Consider the following 21820-nt stretch of genomic DNA (forward strand, 5'->3'; position numbering starts at 1 on the left):
CGTATTCGCAATGTGATAAGAAAAAGATCGATACGCAGATTTTTTTTAAATATTTATTTTTTATTTTTGTCTGTAGTTTAACAATTATTCCGGTCATTTTGCATCTGCAGTTCAAATAGATGCTAGTTTTTCTTTCAAATTATTAAAAAAACGGTTTTGGGATATCTTTTAAGCTCAATTTAATAAGAACACTATACAGTTTAATTGTACCATGTCTTAAATTATATTTTTAATATCACTTTGGTCTTAAATTATACAGAAGATATAAATAACGGATATAACTGATGTAAATTAATAAAATAATACAAAAGATATTGCAAATTTCTCTGTAATAATAATACCAAAGTTTGCGTTTTTTAAAATAATATAGATATTTTTCTAAGTGCTGAAATATTTAGATAATTTTCGTTTAGAAATGTAGAAGAAAATATGAGGGAATACTAAATGCTATCTTAAAAATTTACAGTAGTTAAAAAATAACTTTTCCTTTTTAAAGCGGTGACATATAAAACTAATGAAATCAATAAAACCAAATTTTATATGCAGACTTTTGAAGGTAGTTGATAAATGTCTCAAAAAAAGTAGCAAAAAGTCACAGATAAGAGAGATTTTGACGCTATCGGAACGAAAATGGGCCACACTGAACACACCAAAAATACATTTGGCAAAATTTTATTAATGTTCGTGTGAAAAAAAATACATATACGGAAATGAATGGCATTCAATATAAAATTCATTGAAAATACAGAAAATATCCCATTTACATTCTTCCCATTGATTTATTAAGGAATTAAATTTTACATGCCTTCTGCAGTTTGCCTCTGAAACTTGGTTCTATTCAACATATTTAGTTAATCTAAATGTGGTTTTTAGAAACACTTTTACTAAATGCTATCGTTTAATATTTCTAATATATCAGATGTACAGAAAAATATTATTTTCGTCTTATTTTTTTAAATGATTTACAAGAAAGTTGTACTAATTCAATCTGTTATATCACTTGAGCAATTTTGCTGGGAATTAAATACCATAATAAGTTTTTTTTCAATAGAATTAATGACATAACCCAAATTACTAATAAATATGTAACTTTTAAAATACTAATATTAATTGCTCCTATGGAATATTTCTAATGCACCAGGCAAAAGTTGGGAAAATTTCTATTACAAAGAGTAATATAGAGTATTATACATTCAAGTGATTTATTTATTAATATGCTAGGTACTAAAAACTTATTTTGAAATATGCTTAACAATATAACTAAATTAGCTAACTTATATGCATATTTAAAAACATTTTCTCTTTGTTGCAAAATATTTCTAATCTATCGAAATACCGGAAGGAAAATTCACATTATCTCATTTATTAAATTCATTCATTCGTAAGCCGTATGGATACAATCTGTTTGTCATTTCAGAAGATTTGGATGAAGATAGGCCGAGAATTAAATACCGCAATAAACGTTTAGCAATATACTTAATAATTTTACACAATTAGCTAATGAATATGTTCTTTTAAAAAGACTCATATTAATTGCTTCCATGGAATATTTCTCGTATATCAGACAGTATTTGAAATAGATTGTATATGTAGATGAACAATTTACGTTGTCTGGTCATTGAAAATAATATATTTGCAAATCTTACGAAGGCATAAACTATACCAATAAAACATTTTTTTAGACAAACTATTTTACAATAAGATTCATGCAACATGTTTAATCATATTACACGATTAGTTGCTTTGAATGCACTCTTTAAATTCTTGCTTTAAATACTTCTATGTAATATAACTAATCTACCGGAATATCTAAAAAATACAATGCTTGTTGTCTTATATATTAAAATGATTTATTCTTAAATCTTACGAAGGCAATCTTTTACTCCTCTTAAGCATTTTTCTAAGGACATTTGAGTTGTATTTCTCAAGACGGAGCAATTCGTTTTGTTTTCCCTACCTTCGGTCTTTTGGCCGAACAGTTAAAACTTCGACATCCGAATGAAGATAAAAAAAAAAGTGCTTCAAAGATGGAGACCGTTAGAAATACATACATAAAAAATCCCTACTTCTATAACCATGACGATGTTATCTAAATCCTAAACGCATATGTTATAAATCACCGAAATATTTCTCTCCGGTGTTTTCGTAAGATTAGAGCATACATACACACACACACAAAGAAAACACAGTGAAATACGCACACACAAACACACTCTTACAGGCATATATGTATATCTATATGAAGTGTATATATGTGTATACATATATATAAACAGTTCCATTCCCAAAAGGCGTAACTCCCATACGCAGCAACACGATTTTGAAAATATTTGCATTTGAGAGGCGAAAACATGGGAGAAAAAACACACCCTGTGGTCTGGGGAAGACGTGTTGGAATTCTATGCGTCTATATGGAAAAGGGGGTTGGAGTGATGAAATTTAAAGGGGAGAAGGGCGCACTAAGAGAAGGGGACACGTACGATGAGCAGGGGTGCGACCATCACGAGCTCTTTGTGCAGTGCATGAAGTATGAAGTGCACTAGTGTGAGATGAGTAGTTCAGCCTCCCCTTCTCCCCTTCCAAGTGAATGGAATCGAATGGACGGGGTTGCGGCGGTATCAAACACTCCAACTTTAATTCAGATTTCTTTCAAGAGTTTTTCCTGCTCTTTCAGAGGCTCTTTTTACTATTTGAGGACAGTTACGAATGAAGTCAATCGGGGATGTGGGGATTGAAGGGTCGCAGGAGGATTTGATTAGTTATTAAAATGGGATTGGATTCGTTTATGTATTCATCAACATTATGTAGAAAGATTTAAAATTAATTCAATCAAATGATTGATCTGAAAAAAAGAAATATTTTATCTTACTGTTTTTCGTATTGAAAGTGCTTAAAAGTCAAAACTGTTTCATTTTAAATTTAAATGCCATACTTATAAATAATTTTAATGTAGAAGCATTTGAAATTAATTGAATTATTTTTTCATCTATCTTTACGGTCATTGAAGGTTTTATCGCATTAATAATAACTTAAATAGCGTTCGAATATTTTTCGTCAGGCATATAATTGCGTTACTACCTGGTTACTCAGACTTCGAATATTGTAGAATGTATTCAGATTTTTTTTTCAAGCGTTATTCATTTTATTTTGATGATATTCTCTGCTACTAAAAATAAAACAATAGAGAATATGAGATATTTGTACAGGTTTTCTTAGATATTCATAAAGAATTTTATTTTCTTTCATGTCTTTTTTCACTTTGTGAAGAACCTTCAAAAATGAGTTCAGGAGTTCAGGAGATTAGAAATTAAAAAGAACATTTTTATTCATTATATTTTCATAATTTCATTCCATTTATTAATAGAGCAAATATGTAAATGAAACATTACTATTTTTAAGCTACACTATTGCAAACTTAATCTATAAGAAATTTCAATTATTTTAACTTGCTGTTCACCACTTCGCTTAAAAGAAGTAAATATATATTTTTAAATTTCTACTCATTCTATATATATGAAAAGGATTTATTCGCTGTAAATATAATTGAGGATGTATTCTAATATAAGTTGTATGGTGTGAAATGCAAGATAAACTGAACGATTTATCTTATTTTTCATATGACATTAGTAAATTCTTAAAGTGAGTAATATAATGTTTCTTATAGACATTTCATTAAATAATAAGTTAAAGCTAATATTTTTTTAATTAATTATCATTGTTTTATCTTTTAAATAATTAAGTAATATACACTATTAAATATGACGCAACATTCAAGAAGAATGTGTTCTAGATAAAAATAAAGATGGATCTTAAATTTATTTCATCTTTGTACTTTATTCCAGAAACACAAAAAAGAGCACACATGCTGATGACCTTAAAATTTGAGCTTTCCTTTATCATTTTGATTCAAAAGTAGAAAAATCCGTTGCAAATTCAAGAAAAAAGAAAATGAAGCTGAGTAAACTTGCATGAAACCAAAATACGTTTTTCTTTAATTTTTTTTTGGAAACAGAAACAAATGCGTTTCATCGATTTTCAATAAAAAACGTTTTTATCTGAATAGTTTCTTGAATTTTGCGTGAAGTATAGTCCGTTAGTCCATGTTTTGTCTGGCGCCTAACTTTAGATCTATTTATTCTCGTTTTCGCAAATGACATTCAAGCCATATATTTTTTTCTGACATCAAAAATTTCTTAATTATGCTTTACAAGTATAATTCTATTTTCAACCTTTATTAACTTTTCTCTATTACATGCGAGAGAAAGAAATTATTTGTTTAAAATCTGAATTTCATCATACCAAACAAACAAACTAACTAGCAATCGTTTGATGATGGCCCTCTATCTCTGACTACAAATTTTAGTTAATCTATTAAATAAAATTCAACCAATAAATAAGCTCATTTGAAGACAATTATATTTTCACTTCCATGGCTGAACCGATATTCGTTCTTCGTTTCATTTTTACAGAGACCAACAAGTAAATATGTTTTCTCAAACTTATTACCAGGTTCCAAATAGAGGATAACATTAATTAATGTGATTTGAAAATCAGAATTGTCATTTGAAATCAGAATTATCAGTATCATAATTTTTTTCTTCCATTGCCTCATTGTATGCGTTTTCCATTTTTCTATCGTTTGCTATATATTGAAAGTAATGCAAAGAAATCGAAAGTAATATTTGCTCTTAGATAGTTTTATACATTTAGAAACTCTTTAAACATATGTTTAAAAAAACTTTTGAATTGATTTTCCACTAACTTTAAGATAATTTTACGCTAGCTATTTTCTAGGTAAGATGAAGCAAATGAAGCAAAAAAGGCAATGTAATTTTGCTTACAATTATCCCTATATTGATCTTTGAACATAATTGAAGATAATTATACTCCAATTTAAACTTGAAATTATTTGTGGTGTTACATGCTAAGCAAAGATTTAGGAAAAATGATGAGGATTTAGGAAATTTGTTAATGACTACATGTAAATTTTCCTATTTTTAAATTTAAGCGAAAACATTACAATCAATAATTATATTAAAAGTAAATGTAATTTAGTGTGATTAAGAAATCAAATTTAATTATAATTTTGTAATTTCTTTTACCACAGTAACTTGCTACCCAAAATTTATTTTACATTAAAATAGCAATAAAAATTAGAAAGTTCTAGAACCATAAAGATATTAAAATACCTTTTATAATTGAAATACAGATAATATGGGTTTTAGATCAAAGATATTATATTATTATAAGTGAATTAATTCTCTGATTTCCCCATTAAAATTCGCAAAATATGAGATTACAAATCCAATTTGTAATTTCATTCGATTATAAAACCATGGTTAAAACTGATTTATTCACATTTCACAAATTTTTGCAAGATATAACTGCGTTTTTTACACATAAAAATATCAGTGACATTGGAATTTCCAATTGTCTTTCAAATTTATTTAATATATATTGGGTTTCTTTCTTGGAAATTAGAGCATCAGTAAAACGGAAAATTTTTCTCTATTGAAATTTTGCTTATTAAAAGAAATTATAAAATGTTATTTAAAAATATAGAGAAAAAATTATATAGATTACAGAAAGCAACACAATATTGCAAATTCTACAGAAATTTTTTTATAGGACTTAAAAACCTTTATTTTAAACAACTCAAATTTTTTATACAATAGCTGTTAGTCAAAAATATACTGTAAAATATTAATAACTGCATTTTAAGAGCAGTTTATATTATTTATATTATTTTTTATATTTTAAACAGTTTATATTATTTATATTATTTTTTATATTTTAAACAGTTTATATTATTTATATTATTTTTTATATTTTAAACAGTTTATATTATTTATATTATTTTTTATATTTTAAACAGTTTATATTATTTATATTATTTTTTATATTTTAAACAGTTTATATTATTTATATTATTTTTTATATTTTAAACAGTTTATATTATTTTTATATTTTAATAGCAGTTTATTCAGATAATAAGAATTATATTAATTTATCATGTAAACTCAGATATTTTTCCATCTTAAGAATTTGAATTTATACAAGATGTATTTTTCAAAATTCGATATTTTATTACTGTAATTTAAAAATTCTTTTCATTGCTAGCGTAGAAAGTTTTTGCTTTTTAAGTGAAAATGCTTCCTACTTCATCTATAAGAACATCAATTTAAAGCAGAACCTATGGCAACGAGTAAAAGCTTTCTTTTTCATAATGTTTTAAATGGGAAAACTAGCTGGTTTGGATTATCTTCAAAAATAGTATTTCACGTCTTAACCTTCAATGAGTTGCTGACAAGACGGTATTACAGTTACTTTCGAAGTCGACTTTCGTTTGACTTATATGAATTGCTGAACATGCCATCTTATTTTGCCTTGAAATTTAAAATTCTTTTCGCTCAAAAATCAAACAAGGAATTCAAACAAAAGCTAATATGAATTTTAAATATCGAAAGGCTTCTTTATTAAAAAAAATCGATTGTAAAATTTAAATATAGAATTAAATGAATTTGTAGTAGTCACTTTTAAAAGTAACATTGCAGAAGATAATTATAAATAATTTAAAGAGTGTTTTAAATTCTTTTTTCCCCCTTTTTTATGATGAAGATTCCTCTTTTCACTGAATGCAGAATATTTCTCACCTCAAAATTTCATAACATTTGAAAACGCATTTTCCTACAAAATTCTCGTTTCAAATATATAAAAATGAAAATATTCTAAAAATACTAGAGCATTTATAAACACTGATTTGAATTTCGTGGATAAAAGAAATGGTTTTACTAAAATTCTTCTTTAGGTTAATAAAAATTCTATATATTTGATTTAGAAGTGGCACCAAATACAAAAAACACTGATAATGTAATAAAAGCAGTAAGTTTACAAACCCTTTCTGGCATACCAGAATAGTTTGTTCTGCAAGAAATGTTTTTAAATCATATTTTACTTTATATGAAGGATATTTGTACACATTTTGACATTGGAAAACAAATTACTATTAACACGAAAATTACTGAAGTATTTTAGTGCTAGTAAGCCTAAAATAACCCTGCAGTAGATGAAAGTTACATACATTTAATTAGAAATGACTTATATGTAAAACTTATGACTTATAGAAAAACTTATATGTAAATATAAGATCTTTATATTTCATTTAGAAGCCAAAGTAAACCACACACACACACACACACACGAAAAAAAAAAACACTGAAAAAGTAATAAAAGTTATGCGTTTACAACTTGTTGTCTGAATTCCAGATTAGTTTGTACCGCAAAAAAACAGTTTTTCAATCAATCAGATTTTGCAATCTGTGATGGAAATATTTATAGGTTTTAAAATTGGAGAATCAATTACTATTTACTCAAAAAATACTGAAATAGTGTGAAGGTGGTAAACAGAAAAGAGGCAAGCAGTAGATGGAAAGAGCACATCTTCTTATTATGATTATTACATTAAATACTGTTGAATCACTAGAGCTTTCAAATAATTTATATTTAAATGAACTCTTTTATAATCTAGATTTTGTAATAGTATTAAGTATTTATTTAAGCTCTATATAATAAACAAATTAGCGCAATTCGCCTAATTTTAACAGAAGTTAGACAAATAATTTTTTTTTAAAATTCAAAATATTTTATATAACAAATCTACATATAGTCTTAATACAGAATACTAACTTTACCAAACATTTACATATTCGTATTTCAGAAATTGTTATGACATACACACAGTGATTGTGCGAATTTTCTTAATAAAACGTAACTCATTTATCAGTAATTTAAATGATTATGTTTCAAATTTTAGTGAAATAAACCCATAATCCATTCAAATATTCTTAATTCAACAAAACAAATCAACCAGTTGCTAAATTCTTTTCACTTTAATGAAAGATTAGAATAATTATTAGAGGAAATTCGAGCACTCTTTTTTTTTCAATGTAAATTGGATATGAATCATTTCATAGCACCCTGCTTGAAAATTGCTTATGTTTTTTTTTTTTTTTTTTTTTTTTTTTTTGTACAGAATAAGTAAACATCTTTTCACTTACCTTTTTTAGTAAAGATGAAGTATTTTTTAAGCATCTGGACATCACTGTTACCAAGTTGTTTAATTATATTTTTTGAAGTGTACAAAAGTTTTCTTCAGTTTAAGTTTCACTTATCTTACAAGACATATGGTGTGGCATTAAAAGTTCTATTTTTTAATACCTATAATAAATTAGGCCAAGCTTGTAACTTTTATAGCAATGAAATTTTAAAATATAAATTTGTTTCAATTTTGCCTTAAACCATTTTTTATAATTTTCCAATTTTGTTGTTTTCATGCATTTATGTGGTGTAAAAGCTTCTAAACTTCAACTGGTTTTATATTAATTCAATAAAATTTAGACAATACCTTTAAATAATAATTTCAAATTATATTTCTTGAAATGTTTTAGCAATCCTTTATATCAGACATTTTAAATTTATAAAGGAGTTTAATAAGTATTTTTACGGCAGAAAAGAACAGAATAAAATAAACGACTGTTAAAACATGTCATAACGTAAGCTTTTTTAAATTCTTCTAAAACTGCTCTTAAAATATTAAGAAAAGGTCGTTTTAGAAGATTATTTCTCTTTACCATGCGGTGGACCTTACGAACATAAAATATTTTGCAAGCACCAAACTTTGATAATTAAAAGTTTACTTGAATCTAAAATAAGTTTTGAGCAAAACATTTCAAACACATGACTTTGGAAAAGATCTAAAAATTAAATTCAAACTTATTGTTTCGCTCTATTGAAAAAATGGCTAACTTTTTTCGCCGCCAATAGCTAGGCTGAATAAAAAGTTCCTTAAACTTCAAAATCCCTTGTACACTTCAAAAGCTTTAAGAAAACACGAAAAACATCAAATTCCTCCAAAAGCTGTAAAAAAAGTATTCAAAACAAGCAAATTTCACGCTATCTATGGCATAACTTAAGGTAAACTGAGATTCTCATATTAGGTTCTACATCGTTGCTTGAGATTAATTTGCATATGATATTCCTCTATTTGCATCACACATAGTTCATGTGGTTCTGAAGCCGGTGCAAAGATATGTCCCTCGACTCATTTCCATCACAATTCTCTTAATTGTGAATTATTCAACCAAAAGAGAAAAAAAAATAAAACTAGTTAATTTTAAATGAAAACATGTCTTAGTAGTTCTTGATAAACAGGTGTGAAATTTGCTCATTATCATTCTTAAATATATGCAAGAATGAACCCGGACTGAAGAAGGATAATGTTGCGAAATAAAAACATACCTTTTCAGTAGATTCGTATTGATATGGTCCCGCCTGAGTATTCTTTGGAGAACATTTCATTCGGATATAATGTTTACAAACTTGAATTCAAAATGTGTTTTGTTTTACCAGTTTTAAAAAGAGAGAGAAACTGCGAAGCATTTTGAGTAGGATGTCAATATGCAATGTAAATACGGAAAATAATTTCCGTAGGAGTAACTCTGAGTAAGTCTGAGCCTAGATTATCATTTTCTTTCTGTCAGAATTTTATTCAGCTTCTTTGAAGTCATCTTTTTGTACTATTTATGATATCACCGTTAATTCTAACGAACAGCGAAAAAAGCTGATGTTGTTTAGATTATTTAGTGACTGATTTCATTCATATTTTATTTTACAGATGTAAAATAATAAATGAAAAGTATAAAAGCAAGAATAAAGCATTCAGTTGAAACATCTCAATGTCGATACGGAAAACACTCGTCTTTGGTTTTTCATGTGCAACTGAATCAGCAATTTCAGAAAATAGAATGTCTGTTGAAACAAATTGTTCATAGTTTGATTGCATTTTTTTCTATCTTTCAAAATGTATATTATAAATTAAATATGATGGTGAAATTTTTCAATCAATCTAACAACTGCCGTTTGCTAGCTTACCTGCCAATCTGGTTTGACATATCATATATATATATTATTTTTTTTACTCTAAAACAATACATTTGAAGTAGCCATTTTATACAATAATGTAAGATACCTCATATAACCATAGTGAAAGGAGTCCAAATATAAAATCAGTTATGCATTGATCATTTTTTCGCAAATGTTTTCTGACTAAAATAAATCTAATTATTTTACTTTATTAAAATATACAAAATTTAGCATATGTTAATAAACATTTAAAAGATTGCATGGTACACATTTCTTATTTTGTTTCAATGTAGCTATTTTAATTGATGTATTTATCAGTAAATGTTAAGCGCTGCATTAGGAGTCTTCATTAACCTCCGATGCTTACAATTTATCCTAGCCGCATCGGTGGCATTGAAGTCCGGGGAAGCGAAGAAGATCCGTCGGTAAATTAACACGCTTTAACGACTGAGACAATGTTTATGTATCAAGCCTTACGCTGGCTTTTCAACAAGCGGAGTATGATTGTTTGTGCTTATTTTATTCAAAGAAAGTATGCATTATGAAATATTAAAAATTAATAAAATAATCCGTTGATCCCTTTCTACGTATAATCTAGCTCGATTTTTAAAAATGTGAATGCAATGGGTGACAAATTTTTAATATTAATTTGTCAGGATATTTTATTGATAAACATTAATTATGAGGTATAGATTTTATGTAAGCAGTTATATATGAAATAAAATTTTCTATAGTTTAAAAGAAGAGCTGAAAGCGAACGAAACTGTCAAAGAAACCCAAAGCAGAATGATAAATAACTTCTCCTGGACGCTGCCGCTTCAACATGCATGAGTAATTCTTACTGTGCTTTCTTTTATTGTTTTAAAAATCTTATTTTAGTCAGAAATTGAGTGAGATATTTATATTTCAACTGGGTATTGTAAAATAAACTATAAATATATTTCTACATATGATTTAGTTTTATTTAACAACGTGACGTTAACAAAATGTGAGAAGAAATAGTTGAATTATATTGTGTAGATAATTACATGTTACAATTGATTTGCAAGGATAAACTTCATAGTTCATTGGAATTTTTTTTTGAATTAAAAGATAATTTTTTAACTAATGGACATTTTTTTTAACTTTTTTAACTAACAATTCGTAATTGGACTGTTAATGTTGAGGACTCTAAAACCATAACGACATTTTCAGCAAAAATCAGCTAAATCTTTTCTTCAGCAACAAATTTATGACTCATCAAGCTTAGGTGCTCTAAATAAAAATACGATGATCTTTTTCTGTGTATTATTTTGGTGTTTCAGTTAATGTTGCGATGAGTTTCTGGTATTTAATATTTTAACGTATTATTAGGGAAGAACATTTTTTTATAGGTATTAGAAGATAAATATGAATCTAATAGAGCAAAAGAGGGGGGATGCATTAAAATACAAGATGTTTTGAAAAGAATAAACTAGAGAAGCATCTCTCAATTGAAATTTAAACTTTCTTAATAAATATGTGAATGAATTAATGTACTTTTAACTAAAAATATAAGAATAATCAAATTTATGAATGTTGAACAGTAACCAGTTAATAAGATGTGCTTTTTAAAATGATGTTGGTAAAAATGTTTTGACTTATGATATGTATTATGTTTTATTGATAAGCATTATAGTGTAAGTATGAATTTTATGTAGTAAAGGGTGTAGAGGAAATAAAATTGAAGACGTTTTGAAAGAAAGGGACGAAAGCTGGAGGAACTGTTAAAGCAGCCAGAGGCAAAATGACACGTAACGTCTCTCCGAATCCAAATAGTATGGGGGTGGGGAGAAGAAACAGGCAGGTAAGAATAGAAATGCTCCACAATGTTATCATTTCCCTCTGACTCGAATGTGAAGGGAACGTTTCCCATTCTTAGGTATCTGCAGCGAGCATGCATACCTTGAGAAAGAAATCCTAGAATCGAATAAAAATTTCTGGAAAAAATATTTCTAGAATGAATTTAGTTCTTAATTGATTTAGGGAAGAAAATCCTTCTTTTGATGATTTAAATAATATCAAAACATCTAAAAGTTTTAAAGTAGATTTCAGAAAATAATTGTCTAGAGGAAGAAGTAAAATAGTTATTAACGTCAGTTTTGAAATATAGATTAATAATGTGATTTTTGATAAATTTCAGAAAGTAATGTGAGTTGTTTTTATATTTTTAAATTTTCATGTAAGCATATATGAAGATGAGAAAAATCACAGAATTAAACGAAACTTTTAGGAAAGTACATTTTTAGGATGAGCTTAGTTTATATGCAGTTGATTTAAGGAACAAAATCACTTTTTGAGAATTTAAATAATATTAATTACATTATAATGTTAAGGGAACATTTCCTATTTTTATATTTCTGCAATAAGCATGCATACTAAATTGTTACAAAATCAAAACTTAAAGAAACTTTCTAAAAAATTTAATTTTACGATGATTTTAGAAAATATACTGTTTTAACACAAATGAAAATTTATAAAGCTATTTAAAAAGATTTTCGGTGAATAATTTTTAAAACGAATAATAAAATTTCTTTTGCAGACATTTAGTTAAGTTTATAAATCAAATAGTATCTTTTAGATACTTTTAATAAGTAATTATTCGATTACTACGAGGCCTTTCACATTTCTAGAAAACTTTGTGACGGAAGCATTCTAAATATGTTAATAAACATGCTGAAATCAATGAAATTTAGTAGTAAAAGCAATTGAATGTTGGATTTAATTCATATATACTTACAGAAAAAAATTTAGATATAATAAATCTTAATGTCACTTTTGATTTATACTTAGTAAGAATAAATGAAAGAGCATTAGCGTTCAAAGGTACATGCAGCATGCTGGGGAAAAATATGGTGCTTAGTGAATTTTCATAAAAAATATTTCTTGAGTGAATTCAGTTAAAAAACTACTGGTTTCAAGAAAAAAACATAAATAAACATAATGAGAAAATACTTAAAATACCTATACTGTTAATCATTAAGAAATTGGCTCAAAAAACGTAATAAAAAATACCTATTTTTTAAAAAAAAGAATATGAATTTGCAAACTTGATTTTATTTAATCATTTATAATTAATACTAGTATTATATTTCTTCTTGAAAAAAGACCAATATGATTTTTGTTGAAAGTAATTACAAATTTTACATGTATAAAAGGTGTTTTTCTTATCTATAATAATGTATTGACTTATTCATTAAGAAATACTTAAATAAATTAAAAATGAATGATTTGAGAATTGATATAAAGGATTCTTTCGTTAGAGTCTAGAATGCTGCAATTAGCAATTAGAATTCAGTCAAGTAATAGATAATAATTTTTAAAAAAATGCACTTATCTGATATATAACAACTGAAAATTTCAAATCCATCATAAACAGAATAGATAAAAGCTCTTCTTTCAAGGTATTAATATAATTTAGACTGTTGTATTTCTTATAGACGTGATTTTATTTGTTGATCAAAGATATACTTTGAAGTATTTTCTATAAAATGTTTATTTAAAATTAATTTTGAATAAACAGTTATTGAGATATAAATAAGTAATAATAACGCGTAATTTTTCATTAGTCTGTTTACTTTGAAAACATTTTAATTATTTTTTCATTTGAAGTCTAGCTTTTTATAAATTTATTATACGATGGTATGTTTAAATTTTGTACAGTGTGCAAAAATACATTTACCTATAAATAGTATTTTCTTTTAAAATGAAAAATTATAATCAATAGTATAAAAAATTTAAAAATATTTATTTGAATAGAATTAAAGTCCATTTTTGATTTAAATGAATTTGTTCTAAAAATGTATCAGTATCTAACTTGAATGAAAATGAAAATTGATTTCATGTCACTAAAAATGTTTTCGCCTTTTATGAAAGATTAAAGATTTATTTAATTGTATTGAATAAATTGGATTAAAATTAATTGAAATCATACTAAAGAAAGAAAACTAAATAAAATCAAATAGATCTGCCAACAACTAGCATTGTGTAAAATGTAATTAAAAAACTGAAATGAATTTAATGCAAGCGTCTTCATCATGCATATTGATTTATTTTTCAAGGAATTAATTTCTATAATAAGACAAAATTTCGAACAAAATTCATTAATTAATTCAAAATTGATAAAAAAAATTTATTCGTAATTTTTATGCTAAACTTTCGTAGTTTAGTGTAAAAATAACGAAAGAAATGATATAATTAACTGTGTTTTAAAAGCATTTTGCCATAAGAATCGGCAAATCTAATTAATTATACATTTATTTATTTATATGTAAGCAGATTAATTATATGACATTTGAAAAAAGAAGATGCTTGCAGAAATTACTCTTGAATGAAGAGAAAAATAAATTATAAGTCTACACAAAAATTTTGTTTTCAGTTTTTCGCTTTCGAAACCAACACAAAATGCATATATTTGTAAAGATTTCGAATGTGAGTTGAATATTAGTTATAAGTTATCTTTTTCTCAGTTAAAAATAGGTTTTTTTTAACTGAGTACAATACTTTTTAACTATGTGTATGGTTTCTGGACGTTTGATTTGTTAATTTGACTGTAAGGCTTTTATTGGTCACAACATATTGTTGCAATAATAAAATTCCATTATCACGGAATTTTTAATAACGCATATTTTATTGCATTTTAGTTCACTGTTCATGATAAAAATATTAATTTGTCTGTTTAAAAAGTAACCTTAATGAAACTAACTGAGGAAATATCTGTTTTTTACAAGATTGTTGCTTTAATATTTAGAAAAGGTTGCAGAAATATCTTACCTGTTGCAAAGCCAACGTTTCCATTTTTGAGTCAGACTAAAAAAACTATATGTGATACCTACCTCAAAAATACATTCAAATCTTCAGTTAACTTTCCTTGTTCAATTCCTATTGTTATCAACAGTTTAAATTATGCGTAGATTGACATCCCATTGACCACAATGTTTGTTTTTTTATTCTCTTGATATTTTTATTCTCATTTTTACTGCATTCTCTTTCTATTAATTCTCAAGAATGAAATATTGTATTGCTTATTTTTGTTTTATCGCTCGATAGTATTTTACTAATACTGGATACCTTTACGCAGTTTTAATCAGTCATCTTTTTTACACGACACATTCATTCACACCTAACATATGTTACAAGAAGTGTATTACATCATGACTTGAGATATGAATATAGAAAATTCATAATTAGATTCGCTTACTACAAGATTGAATAGAAATGAAATGGCTTTATCGTAATTGAAAATGTAAATATTTTTTATATGTCGATGTCTAATACGATCAAATTTCTTTTTAATATTCATTTATTTGATCATCAGAAGATCACGTAAGCAAGAATATTAGTAATTGATTAAAATCAGGGAACGAAACATACCTAAAAATAATTTGTTTTCACTACTTAAACACAGAAGTTAATTAGTAAACTTAATCTATAAAAGTACTGTAAAATATTGAATTTTATAGGCTACCACAAAATATAGACATATTACTACTACAGAATGACAAGTAAGAATAGCATACGGCAGTTTCTTTAAATTTAAATAAAAAGAAAAATTAAATATGCGACAGGTGATTGGATATTTTTGGGAGGTTTAACTCTGTAACAACTGTTCGGGCGGTTTCGGGCAAGAAGTTGCTTATTATTTATTTCAAGGAAAAATGCTTCATTATTAAAGATAGAAAGGAATATAAACTTCAAATGATCAATACTCCTCCAATATTAAATGTTCTTCCTTTAATTTATCCTTGTAATATTTTGATAAAAAAAGGCTATTACTGCACATTATAATTTCAAAACACAACATAAATTATTTAACTAGATCGCACAAAAACTTGAATAATATTTGACAAAATGTCATTTGTTTTCAGTAAACCATCTATAAAACATTTTCAATTGTTTGATCTTTAAAAAAAAACGTTTTATTATTTATAGAAGCCCATTTGTTTGTTTTTTTTAAATATATTTTTAAATGTCCGCTGGTGCATTAATTAATATGAGCAATTCTCTCTATCTTTTGTTATAGAACACGATTTGGAAGCATTCTAAGCAAATTAAATTTTATATAAAGAAAAAATTGAAATTACTTTCATTTGAAATCATTATTCAAGTGCTGAAACTTTTTCTTATGAAATTAAATGTTTCATGTGCATCAATAATTTTTAAAAAATACTTTAAAACTTAAAAACTTTAATTTAATTTATTTATTAAAATAAATGTTTTATTTTTTATTCAATTCCTAAAGTCTCTATTGTTTTTTGACAATCAAATCAAAGTTAGCGTACTTAAATTCTTTCATAATTTCTATGTCCTAAAATATGACAATAAAGTTATCCAGAAAGAAGCCTGATGAAATTATTCTACAAGTAAATTCAATTTTTCTTTTATAGAGAATAGTTTATTATATTTAAGGAAGGTATTATTTAGTTTAATGAATTTGAATTACTACTGATTGACGTATAGTTTCATATTTCTTTCTGTTAAAATGTATTTTCTTATTGATTTTGTTATTTTAATAATTTTAGTGAGTTTCAAAGAAGAATTTAAATATAAATTTGTTATTGAAGTTCATTTTTGTCTAAGTTAATGCCTATAGTTAATCAGCTTAAAAATCTAAGTTTTAGCTATTACAAATTTTCGATATAAATTGTAGTTTCAATTTTCAAAATATTAAATAAAATGTGCTGAGTTATTTCCTAAAGAGAAATAAAAATATTGAGCGTTGGCACTGTCCGCCTCCTAAAATCACCGTCACACCTGCCGCATACCTAGAATGACACTCACTGGGAAGGAAAATTGCTTACCTCTTCTTCGGTGCAGGTGTGCACCGAGTCCATGCTTTGGCTCAAAGTCAGCGGGCTGTTGTTACTGCTCGGTGTTGACATCCCTTCCCAACTCATAAAAAAGAATCTTTAAATGAAGAGGGCCAAAACAAAAATATTTGCAAGCGAAAAGTCAGATAGCTTTTGCCTATCTCTAGTTGCAAGTCTCTAAGCACGTGTCTTTTTGATTCAGATGGTCCGCTTCTGCGCTGTGACTAGCCCAAACGAACGGAATAGAACTACGAGAAGTTCTGGCTGGAGTACGGATTGATAAAGCCTTCTCTTGCTCTCGTTTGCTTCCTACGTCCGATAGAAACATCCCGCTCTTCTTTCCAGGCTTGGCGACAGATCGCGCAACGCTCCTGCTTACCTGTGCGCCCGTTGGCAGGTTTTCGGAGGTAAGGGATGAAGCGTATTATATTTTATTCCTTTTTATTAATCTAAGATGAGATTTATAATGGAAGACAGTATTTGATATGAAAGATTTTAGTAATCCATAACTAAGAAAAAAGTCATAAACATGATTAAATTCATATGAACAATTACTCCGACTGGAATGATCATACCAACTTTCTTCCTGCAATGTTGAAATGTTTCCCTCATTTTATTCAGAGCGCATCTTTAATCCTTCTTTAACATCTCTTATCTTTATTATTGTTTTCTTTCTGGCTTTTGAATTCGACCCATAATGCACCATTTCTCATTTATTTTGTAAAAGAGACTATACGACTTTCCATGTTTTCATTCATATTGCACATTACCATGCTCATTTGCTCAGTATTCACATATTCAAGATATTATCCATTTTTTTCTTTTTGGCGTTTCGTCATTTTTATTTATAATCATATTCTTGTCATTTCCATGACCTTTTGTAAGCGACTAAAGTGTCATTTTTTTCTTATTATTTAATCGGTTACATCTACAAGGAAACGAAGGGAGCTTCAAGTGCTGTAAAACTGGAGATGTGGCATGATATTAAGTAGGTATATCTTGTTTAGCAGGATTGTTTCAATTTTTTAACTTGGCCAGCGTCATTTGGAGAGCGATGTGGTTTCAAACTTACATTTAAGTGGTTGGACGATCAAAGAGAAAATAATATCATTTCATCCCAGAACATGAAATTGTATTAATAAAAAAAAAGCTCTTTTTCAAATGTTTTTTTTTATTCTTTTATATAACCAGTCGATATGTAATTACTATGTTTAATAGTTTAGGAGGGACTGAGCGTATTATCCTTTGATCCATATAATTTGTTGAAGCTAATATTTGCTAATTTATATAAGTAGAATTTATAGTGATTATATTATGTTCAATTGGATAGTTTCAACTTTTCAACTTTGTAAGTTCTGCTTGAAGAGGGGCATTGCTTAAAACGGACATTTGAATGGTTAGATTGGACAAATAGAGGAAAGAAAATATAATTTTTGATCCGGAAATATGAAATTGCTTTCATAAGTAAGAGATTTTTTTTACAGTTCTGTTCTTATAGTTTTATATAACCAGTCAATATGCAAACACGTCATTTCACTGCATCCAAAATGTTTCTAAAGTAGCTCTTAGTTTAATAAGATAAATCATATTTGGCTGGATGGTTTCAAATTTTTAACTTAATAATTGTCATTTAGAGAGTAACTTTGTTCAAAATAATATATGAGTTAGTTGGATCGGAAGAGTGAAAGAAAAATTCATTAATTAATTCAAAAGCATAAAAATTATATTAATAAGTAAGAGTTTTTCAGTTGCGTTTTTATGGTTTTATATAACCAATCAAGATTCAACCACATTATTTTTAAGGAGGAGTTTTAAGGAGCTTTTTAGTTTAATTTTAGGCATATTAATCGAAGAAGAACATTGTTAAAAACGTATGGATGAATAGAGAGAAAAATAAAATTACAATTCATTTCTATACACTAAAATGTATTTTTTTTCCTTTTTATGGTCTCTTTTCTTTTTTTATTTAATCGTGGCATGTTATATATTTCTAGAAAATGTATATATATTTCATGCGTTATTTATATATTGTATGAAAAATATTTCTAAAGTGAATTTTAATTGAATTTCATGTTATTTCCAGCTGATCATAGTTAAATACATGCATATGCATTATTTTTAACTGTTTTACATATGAATTGTTTTTCTGAAAAAGCACCATTTAGCACCAACAATACTAACTAAATAAAAATTCATTCTATGGTAAAGAGAAAATGAAGAGGACCAACTTTCTATTCTGATTTCATTTAATATTAAAATTACTTAATCTACGAAGCAGGTTAAAGGATTAAAACATTTTGTTAAAAATTTTGCTCATAGAATGATGCTTTACTTATGCTGCTTCAAAAAATTGAATTCATGTCATGTATTTTGAATTTGATAAGAGTGGGATTGTATTCATTTTTTTTTTCTTTTCGATGAAAGTTGTCTAGCTATTGCTGTCTTAAGGCGTAAAAGTGATAATTTTTAAGTTAACTAAAATGTTAACTAAACACTTTAAAGTGTTAACTAACACTTGCATATTAATTAACTAAACACTTTAAAGTGTTAACTAACACCTAAAAATTAATTAACTAAACACTTTCAAGTGTTAACTAAAACTTAAATATTTACTAAAACTAACATTAGCTAGCATTAAAGTGTTAGTTAACACTTAAATTAACTTAAGTATTAACTAAAATGAAAACACAATCGTTATTCTTTTCATTCAATTCTAAAATGAATTCATTTGTGTATAATATATCCTAATAGATTGGTTTGACGTCGCCTCAATGAATTTCCTAATAAACAAGCAAGGAATTAGCAGGACATCCCATTTGTAACAAATCAAATAGTATTTATAGAATTATTGTGAAAAAATTTTATTTTCACGGTGTGCAATATTCAGCACTTTCAAGAACTTCAATGATTTTGTGAGAGCGTTAAACAATGAAGTCTTGCCGATCTCTGTTATATCCCTGTTTCAGTTACTATAACATGAAAACCTTCCAAAACTTTACATGTTCGTCGTTTCTAAAAAGCTTTTATGTTTCGACATGTCATATTTGCATTTTATTATTACTTACATTTGCATACTTATGTGATTCAAAACATTTATTGAAGCATTTGTGACTTAACGGCTTATGAAAAGTACCAAAAAACATTATCTTTATTAATTAACTAAAAGTTGTAATTATTTCAATGCATTGTTATTTGTTAAAGCATGGGGCCTGGAAAGGAAAATAGGAAGAATTATAAATATAATGTTTCAAATTTTGCTTCTGAGGAAATATCTATTTTAAATTTCTTTAAAAAATAATTTCAATAAGACGCTGATAGTATTTTTGTAAATTAGTGGTAATTAATGATTATTGCTCCATGAATAATTTTTTTTTACAAAGTTTCTGGAAAAATAGCGCAATTAAGTTTCAGTGTCAGAAAAGTGCCTTTGCAAATTACTAGGTGATACTGTTTGTGTCTTTCTTTAAAAGTTTATTGCAGTAAAGAAAATAAAATTATTAATTAATAAAATATAGACGCTTTGTTTTAAAGGAAGATCAGCATTTTGTTGAATTAGCATAAAAGTTGGTGAATTGACGCATTTTGCTCTTTATCCTCCTTGCTTGTAGTAGAAAAGAATATGGTTCTGACAGAGATGAGAAATATGTTAATGTTGCAATTCTTAGAAGGATTTTCTGTAAACATATTTAAAGAATATTGATTTCAAATCCCCTGGCGGGCAATTGTGGCAGTAAATTAAGTTGATCATCTTTGAAAAGTACAAGGATGAAAAAGTACTCAATTCTCTTTCCTTTGAAAAGCATTCCATATTCTAGAGTTAAGTTTTTAGAAATGAATATTCCCTTTATTAACGACATGCTTAGTTAGCTATTCGATAATTGGAATTTCTTAAGTTTAAATAAATTCTTTATAATGGATTTATGAAATTGTTTATATTCATTATTATTTAGATAATTATCAGTCAAAAAAGGTGAAGATGTCACATTTTCTTCATTAGTTTCTGCTAGGGTTTGACGGTTTTTCAAACCCGGTTTTAAAAAACCGGTTTTTTAAGTAAATTTGTCACATTCGAAAACCGGTTTTTAAATTAAGAAAACCGGTTTTTCGGAACGCCTGGATATTTCAAATCTTCAAAGAAAAAAATATCGGTTGGGACCGATTTGTATAGCAGCTGGGGGCTTAAGGCGACGAGATGCGAATTTATTAACAAGTGTAGGTATATTTGAATTTCTGTTAAATGAACTAAAAAATTTGAACACTGAAATAAGTTTGAAATTATTATATGCTTTAGAAGAACGAATTCAAGAAAGTAGAATTAGCGACTCTTTTGCTGTATTCGCACACTTCTAGTTCAGCGAAGAAATCTAGTTTACTTTCTTTAGTTTCAAAAACCGAAATTATTATGTTATCTGGAAAGATATTGTCTAGATTATTTCCAAATTCTTATGTGGAAACCGATTCTGGTGAAGAGCAAATCGAAGAAACTACTCGTCAGAGTAATGCTTTTTTAAAAGAAGCCATGAAAAAATCAATTCATACGTTTCTTGAAGCCCCCGAAGAAAAACTTGCAAATCCAAAGACACTGAAAGCTGAATTTTCATTATTTCAGACAACGAATAAAATAACAAAAATCTTAGATTTGTTATTTGATTCCATGAAAAGTATAAAACCAAGCTCAGTAGTTAGTGAACGAGTATTTTCAATTTCAGGCAATATTGTGTCCAAAATTAGACTTAGCTTTAAAACTTAGCCACCCTCAGTCGATATTTTATGTTTTTTTAAAATCCTATTTTCTTAGACCCCTACCCTATCCCTAATCCTATTTTCTTAGAAATTAAAATCAGCGAAAACAATATAAATATTATTCAAAAATTTTGTTTAAGTTTTCGTTATTTTGTGTAAATAATATGTATATATAATCTTTGATTTTATTGAATTTGATATTGATTTCGTTTTTTGTTATTTTATATAACTTAGAGAAAATATTTTTCCCTATTCTTTTTTTTTTTTTTTTTTTTTGACAAAAATTCGAAAACCGGCTAAAACAGGTGTTTTTGGAAATATGGAATTCG

General features: G+C 26.7%; 1 protein-coding gene across 1 annotated transcript in view; it reads right to left on the reverse strand.

Annotated features, from left to right (window-relative positions):
* LOC129959037 (protein couch potato-like) overlaps positions 1–16857 on the reverse strand; it is a 297256-nt gene extending 280399 nt beyond the window's left edge. Inside the window, exon 1 of the mRNA XM_056071812.1 lies at positions 16740–16857. Within this exon, the coding sequence (XP_055927787.1) occupies positions 16740–16835 (96 nt within the window). The 5' untranslated portion in view covers positions 16836–16857. The remainder of the gene's footprint in view (positions 1–16739) is intronic.
* Between the last annotated feature and the right edge of the window lie 4963 nt (positions 16858–21820).

This window comes from Argiope bruennichi, chromosome X1 (assembly GCF_947563725.1).
Source record: "Argiope bruennichi chromosome X1, qqArgBrue1.1, whole genome shotgun sequence".
NCBI lineage: Eukaryota > Metazoa > Arthropoda > Arachnida > Araneae > Araneidae > Argiope > Argiope bruennichi.